The sequence below is a fragment of the Castanea sativa genome, chromosome 1 (genome assembly GCF_040712315.1).
Source record: "Castanea sativa cultivar Marrone di Chiusa Pesio chromosome 1, ASM4071231v1".
Classification (NCBI taxonomy): domain Eukaryota; kingdom Viridiplantae; phylum Streptophyta; class Magnoliopsida; order Fagales; family Fagaceae; genus Castanea; species Castanea sativa.
Genome location: NC_134013.1, coordinates 19415934 through 19426431, shown reverse-complemented (window position 1 = coordinate 19426431; position 10498 = coordinate 19415934). Strand labels below are relative to the sequence as shown.

General features: G+C 35.7%; 1 protein-coding gene across 1 annotated transcript; it reads right to left on the bottom strand.

Moving 5' to 3' along the window:
- On the bottom strand, positions 1–3186 carry LOC142622019 (uncharacterized). Its single transcript, XM_075795430.1, has 5 exons — positions 2853–3186; positions 2477–2767; positions 1549–1938; positions 402–1208; positions 1–308 (listed from the first exon to the last, which is right to left on the bottom strand). The coding sequence occupies exons 1-5, from the start codon at positions 3184–3186 to the stop codon at positions 1–3; spliced, it is 2130 nt and encodes a 709-aa protein (XP_075651545.1).
- Positions 3187–10498: the final 7312 nt, after the last annotated feature.

Sequence of the window (10498 nt, the reverse complement as noted above, 5' to 3'; positions counted from 1 at the left end):
TTATATCAGACTAGAAACAGTTGATGGAGCATTAGAAACTTGCTTTAAAGCCTGTACAACAATCACTGAGTCCCCTTCTAAAACCAAGTCCCTAATTCCCATCTGTTTTGCAAATAATATACCGGCTTCAAATGCCTTTCCTTCAGCTTCAACAGTCCCCAGAGGAGCATGGAATTTCTGACTTAATTCTGCAATGAAATTTCCTTCATGGTCTCGAATAATTACACCAGCACCCACAGCTTTTTGAGCCATAAACCTTGCAGCATCCACATTAACTTTATAAGAAGGAAAAGTAGGAGGAGTCCAAGCTACTTCCAAATGATTTGGTGGATTCACTGACACTTTATTTGCTGCCCACTATTCATCTAAATAGCTCTTGCACCAGTCAACCAGCTTCACACCTGCTTTCCGTGGCTTCCCATGAAACATTTCATTCCTATTAGACCATAAAGCCCATGCAATAGTTATAGCTAGACCCACATCCTCTACACTCCAACCTGATTCCATAATAATATACCATAAAAAGTCAAAAAAGCTGCTAAAAGGAACCGCAGATAATGGACTAAGGAAGGGTGAATGAGCCCAAGTGTCTCTAGCTTTTGAACACTCCCAAAAAAGATGATAAAAAGATTCTGCACATAGCCCACATTCCTCACAATTGCTGTCCTCTAAGATTTTCCTTGCAACCAAATTAGCTTTAGTTGGCAAAATATCTCGGGCTGCTCTCCAAGCAAAATGTCTGATCTTGTGAGGGATTTGGCAAGACCATAATTGTTTCCAGAAGCTACGCAAATGACCACCATCAGAAGTAGAACCAGCTCCCTCGTCTTCCTCTATATTTAAAGCCAAGTGATAAGCACTTCGAACTGAAAATAGTCCAGTTGAAGTTGCTGCCCAAACCTGTTTGTCATCCGGCAATCTAATGCTTAAAGGAATGCTTGCAATCTCATCAGCTTCAAAAGGAAGGAAAATTCTATTCAACTTATTCAGATTCCAGCATTTCTGGTCTGCATCAATTAAATCACTGACTCTAGAGATCAAAGGAAACGAACCTCTTGGCGAAATTATCTTATGTATAGAGGAGCTGGGTACCCAACTATCCTCCCAAATCTTGATATTTCTACCATTTCCCACACGCCAGCATAACCCTTTCTGAACAATCTTTTGAGCAGCCATTAAACTTCGCCAAACAAATGATGGTTTTCTCCCTATAGATGCATGCACAAAGTCACAATCCAGAAAATATTTTGCCTTGAAGACTTGATAGACTAGGGAGTTATGACCAACTTGAAGCCACCAACCCTGCTTTGCTAAGAGTGCCAAATTAAAATGTTTCAAATGTTTAAAACTCATTCCTCCACAAGCTTTAGGAACACACATTTTATCCCTACTTAACCAAGCCATTTTTCTGTTCATCCTTTTTTTTCCCCCACCAAAAATTCCTTACCATACTAGTCAGTTCATCACAAAGGGAATCAAGAATTTTAAAACAACTCATGGAATAAGTTGGGATGGCCTGAGCCACAGCCTTAATCAACACCTCCTTACCTGCTTTAGAAAGCAACTTCTCTTTCCAACCAGCTAATTTCTTCTCTAATTTTTCTTTGATATCATTAAAGGAGTTTTTTTCGTTTCTACCAACCAAAGAAGGGAGACCAAGATACTTCTCATGTTGACGAATGATTTGGGCACCAAATCTTGTTTTAATCTCCTCTTTAACTCCATCCCTTGTGTTTTGACTAAAAAAGAGAGAAGTTTTAGCCCTATTCATTTGTTGACCCAAAGCCTCTTCATACACTTTAAGAATTCGCTGCAAGGAGTCACATTCTTCCAAACTGGCTATACAGAAAATAAGACTATCATCAGCAAAAAATAGATGTGAAATACTAGGGCCCCTCGACACACTGCAACTCCCTCCATATTCCCACACTGCATAGACTGTTTGATTAGAGCAGATAAACTCTCAGCACAAATTAAGAATAAATAAGGAGACAAGGGGTCTCCTTGACGCAACCCTCTAGCTGGAACAATACACCCACATGAAACACCATTTATACGGACAGAATAAGTAATAGTAGAAATACATTGCATCATGAGATCACGCCACTTGAATTAAAACCCAACCGTTCCATCATTTTGTCCAAAAAAGCCCATTCTACCCTATCATAAGCCTTACTCATATATAATTTGAGTGCCATCTCACCAAGTTGCCCACTCTTCTTTTGACTAATGTGATGCATTGTCTCAAAAGCCACCAATACACTGTCAGTAATTAATCGTCCTTGCACAAAAGCACTTTGACAATCACTAATAATAGATGGCAAGATTTTTTTAAGTCTATTAGACAAATTTTTTGAAGCTAGCTTATAGACAACATTGCACAGGCTTATGGGTCGATAATCCATAACACTCATAGGGTTTTTAATTTTTGGTATTAGCACAATTTGGGTATCATTAAATTTTGGAGGACAAATACCAAAATTAAAAAAATCCAAAACTGTTTTAGTAACAACTTGCCCAACAGTAGGCCAAAAATGCTGGAAGAATAAAGGGGGCATCCCATCTGGTCCAGGAGATTTCAGAGTATACATCTGTTTTAAAGCTTTACATACCTCACTCTCTTGGAAGTCACATGTAAGTTTCTGATTCATAGAAGGATTAACTTTAGGCTGAACCGCAGATAAAATTTCTTCAAACTCCATTGGGCAGGATGATTTAAACAAGTCTGAATAGTATCTGATAACCACATTCTCCACATCCCTTTGATCTTCAACCCAAGTGTCATTCTAATCCATAAGCCCTTGAATAAAATTTGTTTGAAACCGTGAAGATGCCTTAGAGTGAAAAAAAACTTGTATTCTTATCTCCTGATTGAAGCCAGCTGATTCTAGACCTCTGATGCCACATTGATTCTGCTTTGTCTCTCCAACAATTTAGTTCCACTCTAGTCTCCCTCATAGAAGCAATAATCTCAGGTGTAGCACTTTGTAATTCCAACCACTGTAGACGTTTTTGAAGTCTATCCAAATTGTGCCCCACATGACCAAACACATTTTTATTCCAGGCATCTAATTTCATACGGCAATTATCCAGACATTGCATAATAGGAAAAATAGTATTCGAAGTAACTCCCTCTTCCCATGCTGAATTAACAATGGCTTCACAGCTAGACTTTTTTAACCACATTGCTTCGAACTGAAAGTGTTTCCCAAGACGCTTGAATTTCTTCTGCTCCTCCAACCGTAGGGAGATAGGGCAATGATCTCATGTAGAGGACGTTCTATGATAAAGTTTTGCTAACGGAAATTTATCTAACCAATCTATAGTAGCCAAGCCTCTGTCAAGCCTTTCCCGAATCTGAAGACCATCTTTCTGCTGATAGAGCCAAGTGAATTTAGGTCCAATAAAGCCCAAATCTCTTAAACCACATCAATTTACAGTGTCAACAATCTCTGCATCAGCTGAGTAGGTCTGCCTGCACCACCTTCCTTTTTAGACAGATTCTTGATCTCATTAAAATCGCCAATCATTAGCCAAGGCAGTTGGGAAAGACCACTTAAGTGTTTAAGGAGGCTCCATGATTCCATCCTCTTTGCTGTTATAGGATTCCCATAAAAACCAGTAAGATGCCACCAGACACTACCCTCACCACCAAACACTTCAACATCAATATTGGATAAGGAGTACTTCAACAAATTAACCTTAATATCATCTTTCCAAAATAACACCAAACCCCCACTCCTATGTATACTAGGCACAATAATACCATGTTTAAAACCACACTGATCACGAATATTTTCCATCCACTTCCTATCTAATTTGGTCTCCATAAGGAATACTATTTTGGGCTTCTTTATCCTAATAAGTGCCTTCAAAGCATTAACTGTTTGGAGGTTCCCAAGTCATCGACAGTTCCAACTTATAAGATTCATTGCTCTCGGCGGGGTTGCTGAGCAACCTCCGCCGATCCAAACTTTGTTGCCATGGGAACACCAAGCTGCCTAGTCTCTTCCTCTAACTTAATCTTCTTATCCATGCGTTCAGCAGAGCCTATGCTTGGGTATTTTCTTTTTGTACCAGACTCAACCATCGAGTGCTTTAAATTAGTGTTTTTTGGCCTTACACCTTTTCTAGTCCAAGAACGTAGCTTAGACTTATTCCCAGAAAAGCCCACATCAAAATTATGTAAGTTTGGCCCACACACATTTGCAGATAAGTGACAAACCTGATTTGGTGTGAGTTTATTCTGATCCACGTGGGGCTTGATAGAGTAAGAAGAGTCCAATTTCACTCCAACTGCATCCAGGTTACCTTCCTAGGCAGTTTTTATTATAGGGATCAAATTGGGTCAATGGGTGATAAAAAATGCAGTTTTTTTTTTTTTTTTTTTTTTAATTTTTTTTTTTAAGGAATGAGTAATTGTTCATTAAAAAAAAAAAAGGAATCTGTAATTGTGTTGTTATTATATACATGTTATTTATATAGTTAAAACTTAAAAGATGTTGCGAAACGAATTGAAGTAAACCGTAAGTTAAAATCCTAATCCTAATCCTAAAAGGCATAATGTTTTGTGTTTTTAAACGTAGACGTGGCATTAGTTTGTGTAGCCACATGGCACAATGAGATAAGATTAACAAAAAGTCAAACGTTTCGGCTATTAGTTATTATATATAGATTATATAGATATATAGATTAGTTATTATATAGATAGAAATATAGATTATATAGATGTTTAATAAGAAAAAGCTTGAGGACAATTCGATAAAAATATATCTCCAACTCCACTTAAATTACCTATAAAATAATGTACTCTTTTACTACTAGAGCAAACTTATCCAAAATTTAAATAAAAAAGGAAAAAGAAAATTATGACACTAGACCAAATATATATGATTTCTCTACGGTGACAACTTTTTACAATCCTACCAAAATATCAATAATATATATATATATATATATTTTTTGAGAACCACACACGCGCGCACACACACATATATACATAGGGGAAGAGAGATGAGATAAGGAATACATTTATACGCCAACACTAAAACTGTATGCGGTAGTTAGTGTCGTGGAGCAAGTGATAAACCCCTTCTTAATATCACACCTTACCGACGTGGGACAACTCAACAACACTGAGTTTTTTTTTTTTTTTTTGAGAACCACACACACATATATCTAGTTTTTTCCCAAAAGTATAGGGTTTTAAATATATAAGATTTTTTTATATTTTTTATATTTTTTATGGTGACAACTCTTTACTATTACTGAATTTCCTTTTAGTGTAAGCAGGATTAGAATTCAATTTTCTTATAAATTTAGTGGCTAAACAATTACGTTAGAATGAAGCACTATATATCAACCTATTTATACCTAACAGCTAACTCGGACCAAAAACGTTTGGAATTATATTTAGGTCATCATATTTAACTCAGACCCAACCAATTCATATTAGGTTCAGACTGTCGCAATACCACTAAGTCGTTGATGTGAGGATACCTGTATCTCTCGTATTTCTTAGTCACAAAGGAGTAAGTCATATCTGATTAATGCAAACAAACAAGAATGTCGATTCCTTAAGCTTTTCTTCCAAAGCAGAACCTCCTCGTCCTCGACACTTGGAATGAAGCAATGAACTCTAGTAATCCATACTTCTTCATGTTTACTTGGTACCCCCACCCCCACCAAAAAAAAAAAAAAATAATAATAATAATAAAATTTTGTGCAAAGCATATTAAATGGGTGATTAAGGGAAAGAACTATTTGTATTTTCTGCCAATACCACTACCTGTGTGCCAATTAAATTACTAACATTGTCTTTTTCCATCTCTTCCCATTACACCTGTAGTATTGGTAAAAAAGAAAAAAAAAAGAAAAAGAAAAGAAGAAGAAGAAGAACAATGGTGCAACGTTTAAGGATTTGAGTGAGAAATATGGATGGTCATACAGTTAAATTAATATCTAGCTTTTTCAAATGAGCGGACAAATTCTGTATCTCACAAAACTCATTCATAGTGCTCTTCAAAATATAAATAAATAATATTGATAGTGTCTTGAATTTGAATCTTTATAAAAGAGGAGAGAAATAACACCACCATAAAATGTAGTGTAAAATATAATAAATATCAAAGAAAAAACCTGAATAATGTGAGAGAAAAATGACCTATAAAAATGGTGAAAGAGCGATGCCTGTGAGTTTTACTTAGCTCAACTGTTAAAGTTTCTTATTGTTGAATAAGAAATTTGAAGTTTGAACTCTACTTATATAAAAAATCAATTAATGTCTTAGTTTGATTATAAGAGCAATTATTATTGAGTAGACGTCATAGGTTAAAATTTTGTCATATCTACTTAAAAATAAATAAAAAGTGGTGAAGGAGGTAGTGTGGGGGGTCTGTTTGATTTATTTGGGCACAATCTTGTATCACTTATGGCTTGTTTGGATTGAGGGAGGGGTAATAGAGTAGAGTTGACCGAAAATTAGGTAATTTTTGGCCAATTCAGCTTTATTATCTCTCTCTCTCTCTCTCTCTCTCTCTCAATCCAAACAAGTCAATATTATAGAAGCCTATATAATTGTAGGTTAAGTAACTAGTTTTTTAGGATTATAATTCGGTTAAGCTAGGTTTCTTATATGATTTACAATTTTATGATATGAATATCAATTTAGTTTGTTATCTTTTATAAGAGTTTTTGGAATGAATAATTTTAAAATAAATGAAAGAAGAAAGAGTTTGGTAATATGGATTGGGACTGTGGGCCTGTGGCAGCCCAAGAAGGTCAGTTATGGGTTATAATTTATAAACCATCATCTTCGGAAAAACAACGATGTGCCCATCTCTTTTTTAGTTGAAAGAAAAAAATGTTTTTGGATTCTATATGTTTGTTTGATTCCCAATCCAAAGGTTTGAGATACAATTGGAAGACTCTTCCCCTCACTTAAAGAGTCAAGAAAATAACAATTCAATCTTTAGGCTCTCTTTGGTTGGAAAGATGTAAAAATAGGAGGATATAAAATATTTATGTTTTCTACCATGTGTTTGATAGAAAAGATGGAAAATTGGAAATGTAAGAAGTAAAATACTTTTACATCCTTATTATTAAAAGTAGAAATATGAAAAAGTAGTGAAAATTTTGTATTTTCTTTCTCAATAATTTTTTCTGCAATTTGGAAGGAAAATAAATTATGGGTTTGGGTGGACTCCACCCATCCTATTTTTTTTTTCTCTCTTTTCACTCTAACCAAACAATAGAAAATTACATTTTCCTCTCTCATTTCCTTCCCCCAATTTCCATCTACTCTCTTTTCTTTTGGAACGGGAGGAAGAGGGGCAGAGCATAGAGCCATAGAGGGGAATAAGGGGTCAAACTAGAATGTCCTCTCCCTTAAAATTTAGTCTATGATGTAAACAAGATTGATTTTGTTTTAAATATTTTAAATTTTTTCTAGGCTACAAAAATAATGTGACATCATTTTATTGGACAAACTAAACAAATGTAACAAACTTATATGGCATTTAATGAAAAATATGGATAAAGAGATTGTTGATACAAATGAAATATAACTTAATTTAGGAGGTAAAATTCAGATTCTGAAAATAAAAAGCATAAAATTCAAAAACTCCCAAATTTAGAAATGAAGTTTGCACTTTATAACCTTAAAATTATGAAGCCAAAAAGCTTTATCACTTGGGCTATGACCATATGAGTTACCCACGGTTAGTAAAACATTAATGTTAGATGTACCTTAGAATCAATAGTAGCTAGGCCGTTCTCAAAGTCCTATACAGATCCATGGAGGAGTCATTTAAGGTTTGGGTAGCCAGGGGAAGCATGGCGCAGTAAAGTTGATTTGGGTTTTTATCCAGCTCATTGAGCCCAACATTTCTTATTTCTACACACAAAACCTCTTGATAGTCCTAACTCCCAAGAGATTGATTATTTTATTTTAATTTTGTTTTTTGGTTTTTGGTTTTTTTTTGAGAGGACAAGATTGAATTAGTAGTATATAATTTAACTTAATAGATATTGACAAAAAGCATAAAATAAAATAAAATAATAAATATAAATTTATATTTTCATAATAAATACTAGCCCCTTCACATGAGTATGATTAGAGACTTAAATTATATTTGATTAAAAATATAATATGTAAGGACTGGATTTGACTATTGGGCCCAAACAACTGAAGGACCCAGGTCCAAATAGCCCAACACAATGAATTTGTTAAAGAATGGGCTCCAAAACTAGGCTTTCATGGGTGAGATAGCGCTTACCATAGGCAAGAAAATCAAAGAAATAAGGAAAAATAGAAGGCAATCATAGTATTGAGAAGATAATTCTCCTCGGATAAGTCTGAGGAGGTTTTGTTCTTCAATATATCACTATCAAACATGTTTACAATTTCTTCTATTCGTACTACAGTGTTTTTCTCTGCTATTTTTCTGATCCCCTCTCTCTAAGGGACCTTCTACCTTATATAGACCCTTTTAGATGATCATGGCCTTCCATTTGTTGATCACGTAGGCCACCACTCAAGTGCTAGTCCCATCAATTGTCTTACCTGTACCCCTGTGAGATGCGGCAACCAAGGCAGCACTGTTCAATGGTTTTTTCCACATAAATGCGGTCAGGAGGTTTGGTCGGATGCATTGAATATGGTGGCAGCCTCTAGTTTTTCAATCACATCAGTGCTAGTCCCCATCCCAAAGCTCTCTCCACACAGTAAGGCCTCCTTTGATGACTTGTTGATGACGTGATCATAGAACTCAAGGATGTGGACTCCTCGGCGTAGTAACTTCCCTTCTCGGCCATGCTATGACACGTGGCGTAACTGTCTTACTCGGAATTCTAGTACCCTACATAATATATAATGTGTCATAATCTTTGAAGCTTGAATTATAAATTTATAAATTTATCTTTATATCCTTAATTTATTTTATTATTCTAAAATTTAAGGAATTTGAAATATTAATTTCTTAATTTATGTTTGGGGTAATTACACAGAACCTACTTGTGGTTTGGGCAAAAATCACTTTGTCTACCCGTAATTTGAAAAGTGTCACTTAACCCACCACAGGTATGTTCTGTTTGTTTTTCGTAACTCACCTCTGTTAAAATCAGGGGTAAATATGTATTTTTGCTCAAATTTTATGTCTCTCTCCTCCCAAAACAAAAAAAATAGAACAAAAATCAAGAGAAACAAGATTAAAAAGTGGTATTTGTCTCTCTCTCCATTAACACAAATTTTGAACATGAAGAACATACCCAAAATACAACAGAACATGAAAAACCCACCAAAGCCATCACCACCACTACCACTGAAACACCACAGAATCAGGGGGAAAAAAAAAAAAAACCACAACATTGGCCACCACCACTGAACCATAACAACCCATAAATCACCAGCCACAACCACTAAGATCCACACCCATTGCCACTGCCAAACCCACCGCCGAATCACCAGCCACCACTGCTAATCAAACACCACGACCTAAGACCAATTTTCAAAACCCTGAAACATCAATCAAACCCAAGACCCACAACCCACACGATATAACCATCGATCAAACTAAGAAACCACAGAAACATCAATCTAAACCCAAGACCCATGCGATATAAACCTAGAAACGACCAATCTTCAAGCCATCGTCGTTAGTCTTTCAGCTTTCGCCATCGCCTTTGCCGTTGCCATTGCCACTGAGATAGACTTGGCTGAGATGGGAGAGTCGATTACGATGACGTTTGGCAAAACTCAGATCCAACCCAACGTCATGCTCCTTCTCAAAACCCAAACCCAATCCAACATCGTGCTCTTCCTCAAAACTCATACCCAACCAACACAGCCAACTCGTGCTCCTCCATAGTCATCACCCAAGCCACCACGACCCAAAGCTACCGTCAATCTAAACTGGAGTGTGAGAGATGAGAGAGACATGGATAGAACACACACACACATAGAGAGAGAGAGAGAGAGAGAGAGAGAGAGAGAGAGAGAGAGAGAGAGAGAGAGAGAGAGAGAGAGAGAGAGAGAGAGAGAGAGCGTGAGGAATAAATTAATGTATAGAGAAGAAAATAAGTTAATGGGTTAAGTAAAATTTTCCTTTTGTGTTATTTTCTTTTGAGTGTGTTACAAAAATATAGTTTGTGATTTATTGGAGTTCTTGAGACAAGTTTTTAAATTCTTACAAATAGCATCTTTTGATCTTATTTTCTCTTGGTTTAGTGTTTTTTTTTGGAGGAGAGAGACATAAAAGGGGTGTAGAAATACATATTTACACCTGATTTTAACAGAGGTGAGTTACGGAAAACAAACGAAACATACCTCAGGTGAGTTAAGTGACACTTTTCAAACCACGGGTAGGCAAAGTGATTTTCGCCCAAATCACAGGTGTGTTATGTGTAATTACCCCTTTATGTTTATATTCTTAATTTGTTATATTCTTAGATAATTTCATTTAAATTATTGGTTTTTGTTTATAGTATATAAAAGTGGACA

Bases quoted from the DNA above. Each gene is read 5' to 3' on its own strand.
- LOC142622019 (XM_075795430.1), bottom strand. From the start codon at position 3,186: ATGTGGTTAAAAAAGTCTAGCTGTGAAGCCATTGTTAATTCAGCATGG. The intron at 2,768-2,852 runs GTTTTTTTTCAC...CTTGGGTTGAAG, and splicing joins ATCAGGAGATAAGAATACAA to ATCAAAGGGATGTGGAGAAT. The intron at 1,209-1,548 runs GTAAGGAGGTGT...ATGCATCTATAG, and splicing joins GAAGTTGCTTTCTAAAGCAG to GGAGAAAACCATCATTTGTT.